The 18,300-nt window shown below is 33.3% G+C and overlaps 2 protein-coding genes across 6 annotated transcripts; one reads left to right on the top strand and one right to left on the bottom strand.

The window, feature by feature from the left end:
- The first annotated feature begins 1,061 nt into the window (after positions 1–1,061).
- Positions 1,062–3,421, top strand: LOC148611431 (uncharacterized). Its single transcript, XM_088592046.1, has 2 exons — positions 1,062–1,083; positions 2,474–3,421. The coding sequence occupies exon 2, from the start codon at positions 2,507–2,509 to the stop codon at positions 3,059–3,061; it is 555 nt and encodes a 184-aa protein (XP_088448172.1). The 5' UTR covers positions 1,062–1,083; positions 2,474–2,506; the 3' UTR covers positions 3,062–3,421.
- A 653-nt stretch (positions 3,422–4,074) lies between these two features.
- Positions 4,075–10,074, bottom strand: LOC148611430 (uncharacterized). Of its 5 annotated transcripts, none has more exons than XR_015924123.1 (4): positions 9,992–10,074; positions 8,828–8,912; positions 6,635–6,698; positions 4,075–6,148 (listed from the first exon to the last, which is right to left on the bottom strand). XR_015924123.1 is itself a non-coding variant. In XM_088592047.1 (4 exons), the coding sequence occupies exons 1-4, from the start codon at positions 10,027–10,029 to the stop codon at positions 5,921–5,923; spliced, it is 369 nt and encodes a 122-aa protein (XP_088448173.1). In that variant the 5' UTR covers positions 10,030–10,074; the 3' UTR covers positions 4,075–5,920. The 5 variants fall into 5 exon arrangements, 1 of the variants encoding a protein (XP_088448173.1); XR_015924120.1 differs by having other exon boundaries at positions 6,650–6,698; XM_088592047.1 differs by lacking the exon at positions 8,828–8,912 and adding an exon at positions 8,326–8,379 and having other exon boundaries at positions 6,650–6,698.
- Between the last annotated feature and the right edge of the window lie 8,226 nt (positions 10,075–18,300).

Below are 18,300 nucleotides of genomic sequence, written 5' to 3'. Positions count from 1 at the left end.
CAAAGTATGCATGGAATGTGTTTTCTATTTAAAACATTCTTATGTTTACGAAATATTGTGTTCAAAGAAAATGTTAGAATAATTAATGAATAAAGCTATGAATATTCTGTACTTATATATAACAAATGTCCTGTCTTTTCTTGCTCAGTAAACAATTTTCCAAATTTGATCAAGGTGTAAACAAATGTCAGAATACTTAAAGTGAACCAGACAAAAAGGTTAAACCTGAAAAAGCCGTTCTGATTGCCTAAAACTCGCCATGCATGGTAGACAAAAATGGGGAACACATTTTTCCCCTTCTGCAACAAACGATCGCTTGTATGGAGAAATCGATGGCTTTTGAACGTCAGTACGCTTGTTGTTCACAATGTCACAATGTAGTGACAATTTACCACATACTTTCCTCTTTATCTTTATGAGTAGGCAAAAAAGTTTATCAACTTTCTTTTGTATCTGATCTGACATTTAAGGGCAGGTTTAATGTGTCATCCCGATTTGTAAAATTATATAATATTAACTGTACTGAGGAAAATATACTTTTCATTTTGCATGTGATAAATATCTGACTGTTGTCATCTGTGTTTTGGTTTGACATACTTTAGTGTGGTCTCAAGACGACTTTTAACAATTTTAGTAGATCAATTTTAGTACAGAGTATTTTCATAGGTACATTCATTTTCTTCTTAGGTGCTAAAAAGTAGGTAGCATGAAGATTTCTATGAAGATATCTGGCTGTTTTTCCGATTCAAATATGCGTATTGGTTTGATCTATAGTCGGGTAACTTACTAATTACTTAAAGGAATACGTTTTCATAAAGGCATTAGGTGAAAAATATATATCTTGAATAGAACATCAAATACATGTCGTAATATTGAAATTAACAAACGTCACCAAGCTTCTAAAACAAATCCTACATAAACATTAACACGAATAATCGATCACATATTTTTGGTATTTCCAAGGACTTGTAATTTTTGGTGTACATATGTATATAAATGCTATGTCGTCTAATGCGTTTTACAGAGTTCTCCATTTACGTCATTTTTTGCCTTGACAAAACAGCAGTAGATGTACCACACTGTGTAAGTATTTTTCCTCTATTGTTGCGTATGTTTTCAGACCAGCAATTATAATAAGCTTGTCTATAAAAACGGGATTTGCAACATAAGGACATATTTGTTTCATTTGTTGTTGGTTTCTCCTTCGTATGATATACGATATGACATAAACATAACAAAAGGGGTTTTCCGAAAAAGCAGCGAAACCTTTCACTACTTGCGCCCCTAGTTCATACTCCCTAGTTTTCTTGAAAAATCCGGGATACACAATTAATTTTAGTTGCATTAATATTTAACTTTGCAGAATTGACAACTTGACAAACTTTTGTTTGTCCGAATTCGCTGAACTGATATTATTGTTTCAGGGGCCAATCTTAGGCAGCCGCCTTTGAACGGTCCTATAGGGTAATGTTGTATTATGTTTTTATTTGTTTTAACACTTGTTTGTGTGTTTGTTGTCGTTTGATTTGATTTTGTTTTTGCTTTTTTCATTTTTCGTTTTGTGTTTTATTTCTGATTTCTGATTTCTTTTTAGTCCCTTGGCTGTTGAATTTAAATATTCATTAAACATAATTGCTCTTGGCAACTGATTTTATTTCATGTTCTAACCAAATGTATATCTCTCAAACGAATTTTTCTTGGGCCTTTTTTCTATTCCTTATAATATGGTTATAATTGCAAACCTACAATTAAAATTTCTGGGCTAGCAATAAGTGGAATTTTAAGGACAATCACACAATTTTCTTAAGTCTTCCTGATCGATCAGAAGAACATTGGAAAATATATCTTTTAATACGGTCATTGAAACGATTAAGCCCGTTTTAATTTAAACAAGACTTATTCTTCTTGTAAAAGCAACATCTCGATGTATCTTAATTATATATATGAATACGGTCAGTCTCTCTACATTACCTGCGTCATCTAGGTTTTTATACCTTTCATGTTGCATCAATTACGCTCTCTCTCTCTGATCTTTCTTATTTTATTTTTAAAACATGATTCATAGGCTGTTAAGTTTAACGTTTACTTTTTCCAAAACACTTTCTCGGACCTTTTTCTATCCACTATGATATGGTGAAAATTGTACATCTAAAATTTAAATTTTTAAATTGAAAATAATTGGGATTTTTAGGGAAAAACACATAACAAAGTTGTTTAAGTCTACATGGACTATCAGTAGTTTGCTTTATTTAGTAATTGTACATTTTGAACCCATTTTCCAAAATAAATTCCAACAACATTTACTCTTTTTTTAACATGTACAAACAACATCTTGATGACTGTTCATTACAGATAAGAATCTGGTTAGTCTCTCTACAGTAACTAAGCCCTCTAGGTTTTTCATATTTCTTTCAATTACACTTTGTGTTTGCCATCAATTGATATAACCATTACAACTTTACTCTGTCTGCAGGAAACTAACATATTGTTTGTTGGTAACAAATCTATGCAACGGTTAATAAAAAGAAGGAAGACAAAAAAACAAGACAAAAATCCAAATAGTCAAGAGGATTCTTCTAGAAAAGACGCTCGGTATCATGTACAATATGATCTTTCATCTATAAACATTCATGAAAGTGATTATGATACAGATCCTTTTACTGAACATACAGAGTTGGAGCATACTGAAAACGGAATAGAACGTACAACACCTAAAAATAACGAAGATGGTAAGGTAATTCTTCATGATGTACAAGAAAAGAGAGGAAATCATGAAAAACAAACTAAGCATAACCAAGCTCACTCAGGTATACCAGAAAGTCAATCGGAACTCAATGACACACATGAAAAGAACGATAACAACTTAAATACTCCTGGAATAAATGTTAACGTCGTTAAAGAGTTACAAATACTATGCAATAATGACCAAGTATCTTCCTGTACAATACTCTCAGAAAATAAAATAGCATTTGTACTGTCTAACGAGAAAAGACTCGTTGTATACAATAGTAACAAAAACAGCAGTGCCTTGCAGTCCGATGGACATCACACGTGTAGATAACTGTTCTGTCGCCGTAACAACTTTTATCAACAAGTCAGTAAACGTTATTAATGTATCTAAGGAGACATATGTTGTAAAAATAATTAGGATATCGGATTGTTGTTTAGGCGTATTATGATAATGATACATACTTTGTGAATGAACAAATATGTTGTCGATCAAAAATTCCAGCATTTTGAAAACATCTTCTTCTGTATATTTATATGATTTGGAATTATTTTTTTACAAAGTATGAGGAATGTCTACCAAGATCGACATATTTGTACCTAGATTTACCATATTGTTTTTGAGAAACAACAATGTATAATGATTTTGGGTCGGGATTTTAACTGAATATGCGGAATAGAAGAATAAAGTGTTGAAAATCATAGGTTTTAATGGTATTATATTCTGATAATATGTTTTGAATCGAGGGTCCCCAGAGGATCTTTGATTTCAGGATCTACACTGAATTAACATCACTACGGGAGTAACAAGTGTTGTGGTAGGACTGGTGACCCTCTTTGACAGCTGTGAGTATAGAAGTTTAAAGTTTTAAAGAGGTTTAGTGGTACATTTTGCAGGTCTAACTATGTAGCGTTGTTTGTATGAACACTTGTGAAGTTTAGGATTCCAGTACTTAGACGATAGATCACAATCATCGTCTTTGGTAGAGAGACAAAAAAGAGGATAGCACTGATTTATGGTTTTTCACTATCACTTCTATGGAGTATGTAGTGGCAGTATAGGTCTTATCACCGCTATTATTTTTCTACGTCTATCTCTGATAATAAACATTAGATGTAATACGTTTTGTAGACACTATATTTGTCATGTATAGTAGGCAATGTTTTTCCTACATCGGGGTCTTTGAAAAATGATGACGCATTGACACTCACTGACCTACTTAAAACTTTCTTACGCTTCAAAATTAAACACCTCACAGCTTTTAACCACTCTGACAGAGAATCAATGTTTTATTGTTCTTGTTATACCCATTTTTTTGCGTAGTCCTCTACGGCATCCATAAGAACTTTAAAGTTATTATTCCAATTTATGGAGCGTGGTTCAAGATACTTGAAAATACATTGATACAGAACAATCTCTTAATGCATAGAATGTTTTTTTACATTATTTGAACTTGTACAAATAAATCCGTCCTGAGCATTCATCACAAATAAAAAATCGATTGTTTTTCTTAATGTTGCCAAGTGCTCTTGGTCTGTCAATAGTATCCACTGCTTTGACGATCAACTTACTTTGCTGTCCGTCACCTGAAATGATAATTACTGCTTTCGTACCTCTGCATGAAACTAGAATGTTTCCTGTTGTCAAAATTGATACACAGAGCGGATTGGTAAGGAATTTGTCATGTTTCTCATTGTATTCCCATGAAGAAATACCAGACACTGAAACGCAAACTACTTTGTTTAGAATATGATTCGAGCAGACAAGTTTGTCGCCATTGTATTTTAAATAAAATGCACTTTCTCCTGTATGTATGTAGGACTCTTTTTTGTCATTCAGTACTTGGATCTTGTTACAGTACGGAAGGCTAACGTAATAAACCCCATTGTTATAATCTATTCCATAACATGAGAATGCAGTATGAATTTCCTTCTCAGTAACCAACTCTTCAGAGACGTGTACAACTATTACTCTCATGGCCAGAAACATATTAACAGCAAGAAAGGTGTCATTGATGCGTGTAGCATCCATCGGTGAATATTGAAATGATAGCATTTGAATGGACTTCTTGTCTATATCATACACGACTATCTTTTTCCCTTTAGAGAAAACTAATGCAATAGTCTTATCTGTTAGTGAAGTGCATGCAGACACGTCGTCGTTTTCAAATGAAATATCAATTTACTGTATGACTTTAACTTGGTATTGTTCTGGTGAAAATTTCCGAATGTGCATATAATTGTCATTATGTTTTGGATCAGTATTCATTTCTGTTCTGATAATGCTTAATAGGGCTTGGGTGGGTTCTCTTTCGTTAATATGGCGATCATGGTATTTCAATTGTAAGAATCATTGTTGTGTCCGTCATAAGTTTCTTGTTTTGTGTTTTTATATTCGCCTTTTTTAAAACAACTTTATTTTTGCTTTCCGTGTAGTCTCGGTCCTAATCACTGTCATTGTTGGAATGAGATGAAATTTCATTTTTATCCTGAATTTCACTTACTGACAGTTGATTGTCCTCCAAGAGAATGTGTTCGCCTCCAGTTTGCCTTTTATTTTGTGCTTTCGTAGAAGATTCTGGAGAAATCAAAACATTTCCTAAAGTTGTCAATTTTTCAAGACATACAGATAAATCTGCAGATCGTTCAAATGTTAACGCTACCTCATTTATTCTAATGTCATGTTCGGTTGTCATACATTTACTCTCGGAACTGACAGTTGCATTTATATCTTCCAGAGAAAGATATATGTCGATTTTGGATGAGTATTGTCGAATATTTGACAATGCGAATCTCATCTCATCAAGTTTTGTTCGTTTTTTATTCAACAACGCCAACAACTTGTCTAGTTTGGACTGTTCTTGTCTAACAGTCTCATGCAAAGATAACAGTAATTCTGCCTCTACTTTTTCGAATAATGAAATAGCTGAAAGTTTCACATCTGTTATCTGTTTTTTTATTCGTGCTTCCTGTCGCAGTGAAGAGGAAATATGTTGTTTTCTATCATCGACAAACGCATTTACTTTCTTATTTAAACTTAATATTGCAGTTTCAACTTCTTTTAATTCCTTAGATATTTTTACATTTTTCGATATTTTTATAAACGTTCCAAATGCTTGCAGTTTTTGTGAGCGCCAGGAATGCAATAAAAAACAACAAAGACTTTTATGTTCAGGGCAGTAGAAGTCTGATTTTATTTTTCTCCGTCATGTTTGGTACATTTTCTTCTTCTAGAAGTAACAAATAATGGAAGCTTCAGGTAGCTCACTACTGGTCTTGTTTCATGGTCAATTGATGTCTTAGATTTACCGTGAAAAGTGATACAGTGGTCACATAGTGCTTGTTCACATTCTGTGCAGCAGGAGGACGCTTGGCTGGTCGAATGTACATTACAAAGTATATTTGATGACTTTTTTGCCACCTGAAACAAAATGAAGACAAAACTTACAAATGTACTTTTAAACATTTTCAATCGTATTTTTTATATTGCAATGCTATATAACTCTACACCAAAAGATCTGTTTTAAATAAACATGATTCTTTTAATTGATCAACGTCTTATTATTAGTTGGTTTTAAAACATAAATCACAGAGACGTTGAACTACAAAATAAAAGGGTATATATTTTTTTTAATTTGGTTGGCAAAGTAAAGAATCTGATACGACAAAAGTGTAGATACCGGCAAAACAAATGTACCAAAATAAAATAAATAAATAAAATAAGCCTTTTTCTTCCTAATACTAGATAATCATCTCTTTTAGTTCCCTGCTTTGTACAGAATTATTATAAATAAGTTATCACAGAAATGACTTTAATTCGCCATGTGGCAGTACGGTGTACAAAACAATAAAATTAAAAATTTGTTTACTGCAACAAAAGGTAAGTTTACTACAAGAAATACACTACACATCTAATTCACACCATTTGTAGAGTAGGCTTTCTCATATCTTCTCCTAAGCCAATCATACTGCTGTAAGTAAAGTAGTATGGAGTTTTAAAGCGATTGCAGTTTGCAGAAAGAGTAAACAAGATTATAGTGGAAATCAAAAGAATGCAATCCATGGACAAGACATGGAAAACAGTCACACACAATATAGATCATAAAATAACCAAAATAATACATACAGAGTCAGCAATACACTTCTATAATGACTCCGATAAGTAAAATGGAATATGTATCTACATACTACACTATGTAGAATGCTGATATTATTGAACCCGTTGGTCATGAGTGTATTATATGCAGCATTTAAGTTGAATAAGCGCTTTAAAGCAACTTTTTAAGGCAATCAATCATTAAAAGTATACTTTCAACTTTTATAAATTCACGACAATGGTTAAAACTTACCGCTGTTTCAAAAAGGAAGTATTCGAGTCATATGACAATGCAAATACATCCGATATACAGTGTATTTTTGTTAATGGTGAAGTTAAACGTCTATTAAGTCTTTGTGTTTAAATATTTGTCACTAATGGATTAAATTTTCAATATGTTACTAACTGATCAAATTTTAAAAAGCAGATATATTTAATTTGTGTTAAGTCATATGCAATAGATTTGATCACCGTATAACTTTGATAAAGGATCCAAGATTTGTAGTGCTTTATTCAACCAAATTATTGTGTGTTATTGTTTTGTGCCTATGTAAATATTAAATGATAAAGCATCAGCAATTTACCGATATTTTTCCAACAAAATTAGCAGTTTAAATTTATTTCAGGGCAAAATACTTTATCAACTTAATCAAGTAAAATAAAATATTATCAACTTGAGAAACGCTGTTATGTTCGCGTTCTATCAAATGAAAACGAAAGCGATATAAAATTTCGATCTACAAACTGCCTGGAATGAAATGGTCCATTTGTAAGATACATAGATCCCCACATTTTTTACAAAAGTGTTACAAAAATAGTTCATAGTGTCAGTAAAATAATAGAACATATATGTAAAAAGCTTGAAGATTGCTTGGTTTGTTCTTAAAACAAAAACAAAAACAACACAGTTTTGAGTAACTAGTATGTCAATTGTTTGAAAAATAAAATTACAGGGTCTTTCCCTTGAAAGCTTTCTCTTTGTAATGTACACGTTAAGGTCTTTAGTCGGATAAATAGTAAACAAATCTTCGAAACAATTTCCTTTTTGCACTTTGTCAAATGCAGTTGTTGATGTTTATATCATGATTTATGTAATGTACACTTCATCGTTATTTCGGATGTACGCTTTAAGACCTTTTATTTTATATGCGACAACCTTACCTTCAAAGAACTTAAGTATGATATTTCAAGGGATATATTGAAAACAAAATACATGTTGATGTTTAATAATTAGGTCTTATGTTTGTATACTTGTAACCGTTTTCATACTGATTCCACCAATAATGGTTTTCAAGATATGACCGATTGAAAAAAGTTGTTTCAAAGGGACATTACTTTTAAAGAAGATGATGAAATCTTTAGGGTCATCTGCTTTAAAAAAAAAACATGATTATGTGTACATGTTAACTAAAAATGTTCATGATATCCTTAACATAAATAGGGGCACGCAAATAAGAGAGATATAACTCTATAATAAGTGATGAAATCCTTATTAGACTCACCCCGTAGAAGTCCCAAAATAAGGTCTGTCGATGTTCCAAATTTGGTAATGATATCTTGAAAGATGATTAAACAGGGTAAAGCCATAGTAAATGTCGGAAGAAAAAAAAACAAGACGAAAAACAATAAGATCAATGTATTTCCCATCTAAGTAAAGACCTTAAAAAAAACAGACGAAAAACAATTGGGTCGTTCCCGTGAAGGAAAAGACCGTAAAAATCATTTGTAAACTACAGAGGAAATCAAAAACATATTGTTTAAAGAGTTGTTTATTTTATAAAGAGTGAACGCATTACAAATACAAAAATACCAATTAGAAATATCTAAACCCAAAAATTAAATTTATACAAAAAGTACTCAAAACAAAAACTATATCGAAATAGGACGCCAAATTCATCGCCGAGAGTATCTACCATGTTAAATACAAGGAATGAAGCATCAGTGTTTTAAGTATTTTGAAATATGTAATACTGCACAATTTGATAGATAATATCATATAATAACCTGATATGATTCTGTATCAGTCAACCTGACTACTGGGTCGGTGAATATTCTTGGGAACCTTTAGTCCTCTAGCTGTGTCATCGACCTAGTGATTATCAAATACAAAAATACCAATCATATATTTTCGATATGTTGTACACTTGTTTCTGTATACAGTTCCTTAGACCCCCAAATTATCATAATACGAAGCCAAATCCATCACTGAGAGGTTCTTTCATGTTCAATACAAGGAGTGTTTTAGTTATTTTGAAATGTGTATCCAAATGAGTTGATGTTTTGCAATAAAAATTTATAAAATGTTTAACTTTGAAATTTCATTTGTTTTCTTTTAATGGGAATTATGTATATAATTCAGGTTTATACACAAGGGACACAGCTAACCGCTACCCCTTAAGTACCTTTCTTGGTTTTAGTACAAAGTTTAAGTGTTACCATGGGCACACTACTTTTCTTTATCATTAGTTTCAGTGGATACTGTACACGTCATTATTTTTAACTTTACATCAAACGACACATTTATTTGGATTTATCGAAAAAAATTTGTATATTACGATTTATTTTACATAACTATCATCTACTTAGTAATGTAAGTGATAAACAATAACATTTGAGTAATCGATAACTTCGACCAAGAAATCGTGTTGGATTTACTTTCACATGCCCATGAGTTATTTTATTTCTATATGTAAGCATGAGTGAAAGGAAACGGTTTTACGTTGATCCTAAGGATCGAAATCATTGGTTAAAAGAAGCATTATAAGTTAAAGGACATGGGCATTGGAATTCACCCCTCACGACAATTATATACGGCTAACAAATCAATCGAAAATAGACTTCAAGTCGACAAAACAATGCATAACAAAGCACTTCTGCCACGGAACACAATAATGAACTACTTTGTTCCCCATCAACTGATATCGGAGGCGCCAGCCAGCCCGATCCAAGTAGTATTAATACACAGCACAACAGTGAGGCTCTGTTGAGGGAAACAACTACGACGTTGCGAGCAGCCTTGAAAGCCTTATCAAGTATCACTCAAGTTATGGCTAAACAGAAAAACATCAATATACCAAGTATGGAACGAATAAACACAAATGAATCAGCAATGCAAGCGTCGTCAACCAGACACAACAACACAATCCACTTACTATGCCTAAGACCTACCTAAAATGGATTTTATAGCACCATCGATCAAGAAACATATCATCAAAGGTAAGGACGTTAACCTCGTTATATCATTTTGTCTCACTAACCACTTCCGGGTCAAATGGCCACCCCCTATGTAGTGCCAAAAACACACTGAACCTAGACATATGCATTGTAAGTGCATTATTTGTGTGTATTATGATTAAAAGTAGTCAAAATAAAGCTGAGAATGGGTACTTTAAAATCATATATGTAACTACAAAAGTGTATGAATATTGTTTACATGTGTGAGTAATTTGCCTCCATGCTGTCAGTTAGCAGAACAGGTAAAAATGAGGATTTTCAGTGTTATTTATTCAAGTAAATTTTGTGAAGAATTTCTACAATCATCGTACCATTAGCATAATGATTTTGGAAGCCTTATTTTCCAAGCTTTGCAATGGTATGCAGCTTTAAGATGTCATTTGTCCTGGGAATTCACAGTGAAACTTTGAAAATTACTTTTTTAACATGTAAAGTAATGGAAATGTTAGAGGTTGTTAGTGAGACCTTTGCACCAAGATATTACCTCCCCCAATCTCAAACAATGCAATCCGGGGGTTTAACAGTAGAGCTGACAACCAAAAAGGACGTTAGACTTGAGTATAATCTCTCCCTAGATGATTTTAATAGGGCGTTCCGAAAGTACAGGAACTCTGTAAAGCTAGCAGAGCTGGAGTAATATGAGTCCGACATCAACGACATAGCAAATATTTACGGACTATGGTTTTATTGATACCATAAAATGTGTTCGGCTAAACATCGCCTGCAATTCTAGAACACAACATCGTACTTAATCAAAAATCGATGATAGGCTCCTCAATTTGGTAACCCATAACGTTCAAAGTAGAGCTTGCTTTTTCTGTGGAGATTAGGATCACGGGTCAAAGTTCTGTGAAGAAGCGAAATATTTGTCTCTCAGCTTTGAAGTCCAAATGGTTCCGCCAAAGTTAAATAAGAATGCTGACAAAAGAGGAAGATCAATATAATCCGGCCAAGAACTGTGTCACAACTTTAATTGCTTCATGAAATAATGCAAACTGTTACATGGATGTAGCAAATGCTTCTGTAAAACTCACAATTATAAAATCTGCAACGTAAAACTGGGGAACGAACGCCAAGTAGAATCTCCTTCTACTAGTTCAGATCCAGTAAATAATCAACCAAAACAACTACAGAAAAAGTCAAATGCATAACTAATCGATCGGCCTATGACAAATATTAATGTAGATAGACTAGAATTAGAATTAGTTAATCATCCAGATAGTTTTCGTAAACTATTTGATAAACGGTCTCCGTCACGGTTTTGATACCATGGTATCTAATAAAGTGTTACCGACGTATGAATGTTATAATTTACTTTCTGCACCGGGACCCTTCGACAGTTGATTTGCTACTCGAACAAGAAATCATAAAAGGGTACAATAAAGGTCCATTCGACAAACTTCCTTTCTCATCTTATAGAGTGACTCCTATAGGAATAGCCGAAAGTACGTACATCGGTAAGAAACGCCTTATTGTAGATCTGTCATCTCCCTACGATAGTGAGAAACATTCGAATGTGAATAACCTCATGGATAAAGAGTTATGCTCGCTACCTTATGTTAAAATTGACGACGCAGTCCATAAAATAAAACTATGCGGCCAACATGCTATACTTAACATGACAGATGTTACAAACGCTATCAGTACCATACCGACAGTTTGTGTTTCAGTTCCTTCGTTTATTATAATAAATTTCGGTCTTGTTTTGTCCGTGTGTTTTCCTTTCTTTCTTTAACACTTCGGTATTTCTATATTTTCCTTAGCCATTTGAATGGATGCAAAATGTGCCAATGATATATTTGATTTTCAGGAAATAATTTTTCAATGGGCCATGCTGTTACACATACCTGTAGATAATGCTATCACGTATCATGCAGGTATCTACAATACATCTGTCTGAATTATGTGACCGTAACTAAGTATTTTAGTGGTCTTTATTATGTGAACTTAAATCAGAACAAACCAGAATTAACGTACAACTTGTTAGTAACAAAAACAAATTAAATATTTACGGATCTTCTTTTGGAAGAGTTGGGATCGAATTAGTGTCTTTTTCAAATAATTTCCAACAGGTATGTTATCATTGTTTATTGACATTTTACCCAGAACTTGACATAGAAATAGAAACGTCGAGTCACGTAAAAACCCTGATTCATGAGACGATGTCAGCTGCTCTTTTAATAACTAAAACTAGATAAACTAAATTGTATGAAAGCTTGATTTGTGGATTGACAACATAATGCCTCTGTATGGAACATGTTCTAGGGATCAATTTGGATACAAGTCTTCGTCTGGAAATTGCCCAGTTGCGAGTTGAGTAGGTCCGTGTTAGACGAAGTCACGCGTGCCCGTCTTGGCTCGTTCTCTCAACCAATGAAACGACTTAAAAGTGGCATGTCATAGACATTCAAAAGAGTTTTTTTTTTTCAGTTTGTTTTTTCACTTGCTTGTTTGTTTGGTTTAAAATTACTTAACTTTTTTTGTTCTGTTTCAGTTACAAGCATGTCGTCCAAATTGTCATGCGACGTTCATCCATCCATAACAGCTGTATTATAGTGTTCAGCATGCGAGCAAGCCTTTTGTGATAAATTTATTTTGAATCATGACAAGTCGAAAACTACAAAACATCATGAAACTACACCAGTTGAAGACTATCACAAGTTACCGCCATATGTCATTCGTCGGAAGAGAATATGTCAACAACATAATTACTGCTAGAGTTAGATTCGAAACTGAAACTTTTCCATCGACAAAACTAAACTTTCCTGAGGTAAAAATCAAACAATCTGAAAGTATAAAAGCATTACTATGATGTGAAGTCAATAGGAGATATAATCATTTCATTGGACTCATCGCCTATAACACATGATGAAACAATAAACAGTAAAGTCGAAAATGACCATTTAATTCTAGAAGAGGACATAAGTCTCACAGAACCCAATATAATTGATGGAAGTGATTGGGATCAAGAATATTTAACGGACTTGGATGGTACTTGTACATGTGTCTTCCAGAAAAAGCATAGATCACAATTGTGAAGAATTAGAAAGCAAAGTTCTAAGACATGATAAAAATAATACGCCACGTGATAGTTATGGCACTGGCAGTCAGACTCGGAGTGAACATGATCAATCAAATCCTAACGAAATGGTAACAGTACAAACACGCCAACTTGCAAAGAATGAAAATGACCTACACACTTCAGAGTTCAACGGTTGAAATCATCAAGGAGTTAAATATATCATTTTCTAATGGACGGGTATCTTCATGTGCTCTACTGTCCGAAACAAAAATAGCTGTTAGTCTCTCAAATTAGCAGAAGCTTGTCATATACGAAAGTAATAAAAATACATTTAATGTTTTAAACTTTCCTTGTACACCAATTGACGTTACATCCGTGGACGACTGCATTGTTGCTGTAACAACTTTCATGGACAATTCGGTTACCGTTGTTAATGTTTCAAATGAATTATTTGTGGTAAGGAATTTTAGGACATCGAATCATTGCACGGGAATAGATTACAGCAAGCGTTCATATTTTGTTAGTCTTCCATATTCAAACAAAATAGAAGTATTTGATTACACGACTAAAAATATGTGAAATACACACAAAAGAAAGTGCTTTTCGTTTGAAACATGCAGGAGAAAAACTTGTCTGTTCGAACCATGTTATGCACATGGTATTTTGTGTTTCAATGTCTGGTACCACGCTATGGGAATATAAGGATGAATATCTGATTGAGCCTTTCTGTCTAGCTATGAAGCTTACTGGTGACATCTTGGTTTTTATGTAGAGCAAGTAAAGCAGTCGTGTGTATTGCAACTGACGGGAACCGTAGTAGTTTGGTTATCAAAAACATGAAAAATCTTAACAGACCAAGAGCCCTTAGTTACTGTAATGACATGAAAAAATTCCTTATTTGTGATGTAAGCTCAGAAACATGCTATATGTGCAAGTTTAATGCAAAATAATGATTGATATATTGACATGGTGAATGGTGAAGTGGCAGTGGCGTGAATAAAAATTAATTACTTTTTTGGAATCTCACGCCTTTATTTTACATGACTGAACTGAGCCTGAAAAAGTGTCACTTAAAAAATACTAGTATCCAATTTTCCAGTTTTGGCTCCAGTTTAAGCTGATTTTGGCCTATATAGTATTATTATCGGTTATATTTAGATCCTTTTAAAGTACGTAAGAACAATTTTGCTTTTCAATGGACTCAATGTTGAATAAATTGTCTTCTTTTTTTATTCCACTTGTCTGATTGATTGTGCATTGGTTCGTTCTAATGTACAACGTGCACAATTTTCTTACAGGATATCGAACATTGATCTGCTAATAATATTCGAATTTCGTATTTAAACATTCCACACGAAGTTATTTTCAACAACCATAGACAATTAAGGAGCAAATGTTTATTTCGTTTTGTCAATACTTATTAAGGCTGTGCCTATGAGGCACGGAGCTATTTGTACTCAAATAACATTTGAATTTGTTCATAATGCACAGCTGTGTTGTGATATCGCTGATGTCTCTACCAATGAGCATAAGCGAAACGTCCTATAACACACGCTGTGTATCTGGATAAAAGGTCAAACGATCACTTCCTAACTGCATACGTCATTTCCGAAATACAGCACTTCCTACTGAACGATATTGAATCCACCATTGTTGAGAACAACTACATAAAAAGGACTATATAATAATATTGCTTTAAATATGTAGATTTTTTACTAGCCGCAGTACTTCAACAAACGAGCGATTCTTTGTTCTTATTTAATTTTCTTTTTTTTTTTCGAACGGGAAAGAAATTCAATAAAAAATGAAAAATACAGGAAGCCATTAAATTTGTTTTGTTTTGTTTTTTTACTTTTTTTAGTCATAACCCATTTTTCTTTCCCATACTATCTTAGTATTCCTTTTATTTCTTTCCACTGTACTTCCCTCTTTTTCCGTTTTTGTTTAGTTTTGAAACATTTGAAATACCAATGTCTGTATGTTTTTAATGTAAAGTTACAAATATCTCGCAACTTTTTCATAGTTCATAGCTCCCGGGGTTTCTTTGCCAATGTTTTGCTTGAATATTTACTCTTTTTGAGGAAAGCTTCATTGTAGCATTTAGACGATTCTCAAGTCGCCGATCCGTACCAGTGACGATGATATCAGATAATGATACCACATTTGCATCAGCATCAGAGGAAATAATGGACTTAACTCGTTCCGTCACCATCCAGGACCAATTGTGTAAACTTGGAAGTAATTGGAGGTTTATATCAAAACGTGCCCTGTGGTACGGGAATTTTGGGAACGTATGGTTGGTCTTACTAAAAACTGTCTACGGAAAGTGTTGGGCTGTTCTTGCCTGTCAATGGAAAGTTTACAGACAATTATTACAGAAATCGAAGCTGTACTTAACGACAGACCAATTGCATATATTTCAATCGACATCAAAGATCAAGAACCATTAACTCCGAGTCTTTTGTGCGGCCGAAGAATTTCATGTTTACCATACAGAGACAATACTAATCGTTTACATTCTGAACTAAAGGCTGAAGTGAATCATACTAGAAACATTATTCGCCACTTCTGGAAACGTTGGAAAAATGAGTACGTCACATCCTTTTCACGAATTCCACACAACTGAAGGGAAAAAATGATCAATGTGTCAAAGTCGGGGTCATTGTTCAAATAGAAGATGACTCACCAAAAACACGGTGGAAACTGGCTAAAATACAAGAACTAATGATTGGTAAAGATGATATAGTCCGCTCCGTAAAACTCGTTACGAAGACTGGAAATACGAACCTTCCGATATCGAAATTGTACCCGTTAGAAGTTTGTTCAAACCAGAGATGACACATACCAACATATGTGCCAAGATGATAGCCAAGCAAAGAATCAAAGAATGGACTTCAAAATTTGAATATTGAGTGACTTTAAGTTCAAAGCGATTTCATTTTATATCCTACCAAAGATTTTAAAGTTAACGTCAATTGAGAATAACATTAGTGTACAGTAATTTCACTTCAATTATTTTCTTTTCAATAGTTTATCATTTGATGATTTTCCGCTTTTCGGCGGCCCCAGTGCCAAGAATATATCACAATGGACAATTATTACCGACTTTACTACAAAACGTCATTATTGTAAAACGTTTAACTATAGTAACGTCAGATTGTATACATACGTTGAAACTGAATACAAGTTGAATCAATCGAACGTCTCGTTATACTTAAGCCGAAGTACTAAACAACACAATCCCAGATAGGAGATGCTAGATTCCTATTACTCTAGTTTGTAGCATTATTTTGGTCTTTGCTTTTGTTTTCATTTTTCTTTGGGGGTAATTATTTTTGTTTTCTGTTTTATTTTGTTCTTTTTTTTTTGTTTTTGTTTGTTTGTTTGTTTGTTTTTTGCTTGTTTGTTTTTTGTTTCTTTGTTTTATTTGTGATTTTGCTTTGTGTTGTTTGGTTTTTTTTTCAGATCCAGTTAGTAATAATTTATTTTAATATTGCCCATGTTATCAGCCAAGGGTTGATATCAATCGAAGGCTGATAACAAGAGCAATATTGAAAAGAACATGTAATAATTATAGATTATTACATTGCATGCGTCATATCAGACTGTATTTCATCTCGAAATTTCCATATTACGCCCGAGAGTACTACTAATCATTCGTCACTTACAAAGATCAGATAACCGTTAAGAGCGGTTATAAATTATATTGTGACCAATGAAAAAACAAAATATGAATTGTGCTTACACTTTGAATCTTCGTATTATTCATTTACATATGATCAGGTTTCAAATTTCTTCCAAATGGTGGTCCGATATGTATTAACAGCACATGTAAACAAATTGTCATTTTATAATGTTTTCAACATTGAACATGGAGTAATAAGAGGCTCAAATATTTTTTTTTTCTTTTAAAGGAAATTATACAACTTTTATAATCTTGAAAACTTGAATGATCGTTCGTCAGTTTGTATTGTCCACATTGTTCCAATGTTAAAGTCAAAAGCAATATGTATTGAATTATCTGAGTAGCTTTTTTTTATTTAGCCTGAAACTTGTATTTATAGCATGTCCCCAAAGTTTCATCGCAAATAATAAATTGGTCAATCTTCGAGCAATAACTAAGTGCTCTTGGTTTTTCAATATTCTTCATATATCGGACGACCATCTTACTATGCTGACCCTCACCCGAAATAACAATTACAGCTTTACTTGCTCTACATATACACCAATATATTGCTAGTTGGTCACAGTGATAAACATAAGTGGTCCACCAAGAGTTTGTCAGTTTTGTCATTGCATTCCCACAGTTTGGTGCCTGACATCGAAATACAAAATACTTTGTGTAGAAGGTGGTTCGAACAGATTAATTTCTGATCACTGTATTTTGAATAGAAAGCACTATCAACGTTTTGTATAAATGTCTCTCCTTTATCGTTCATGACCTGGATCAGGTTTGAATACGAAAGGCAAGCATAACAAACGCCATTGTAATAATCTATTCCATAGCACGGAACTGGAGTTTGATATTTTCTAACAACAGCTATTTCTTCGGAGACGCGTACAATAGTTATAGTCTTCCCAAGAAATGTGGTTACAGCCACAAAGAAGTCATGAAGTTGTAAGACATCTTTTGGCGAAAGCGCAAATGGGAGCATTTGAGTAGACTTTTTGTCTACACCGTACACAATAAGTTTTTTTCCCTTCGAGTAAACAAATGCAACTTTTGTATCACCCGGTAATATACATGCAGTAATATCGTCATTGTCACAGGACATATTAATTTGATCTACAATTCTTACTAGAAACTTTTGACTGTTATTGGGCATGCTATTTTCACCCTTTTGGTTCGCTTCATCATTCAGATCCCTTGTAAGATTGCTTGACCGAATATATGTCATTTTGACTTCACATCTTCCCTTTTTGTTTCGAGTGGTTGTTTCAATATCAATTTTGTTTCTTTCACATAAAGATTCGTCATCTTTAGTTGGTGTTTGATCGGTTTTGCGTCGGGCTGTGTCTTCTATATAGAAATTCTCTCGATCGCTTCCGTCGTTGGGGAGAAATGGATTATTGTTCCTTCCTGCTAAGTCGTTTCTAGCATGTTGCTGAGATGTGGGTAATTACTCCGATTTTTCCTTTCTCTACATTTGTCGCATTTCCTGATGAAACAACTATCATTCCAATAGTTTTTTACATCATCAAGTAATGTTTGTAGTTGTTC

This window comes from Perna viridis, chromosome 7 (genome assembly GCF_037379345.1).
Source record: "Perna viridis isolate PV_CMFRI_1.1 ecotype Kerala chromosome 7, ASM3737934v1, whole genome shotgun sequence".
NCBI classification, from domain to species: domain Eukaryota; kingdom Metazoa; phylum Mollusca; class Bivalvia; order Mytilida; family Mytilidae; genus Perna; species Perna viridis.
The sequence above is the reverse complement of the archived record's forward strand: the minus strand, read 5'-3'. Positions and strand labels throughout refer to the sequence as shown.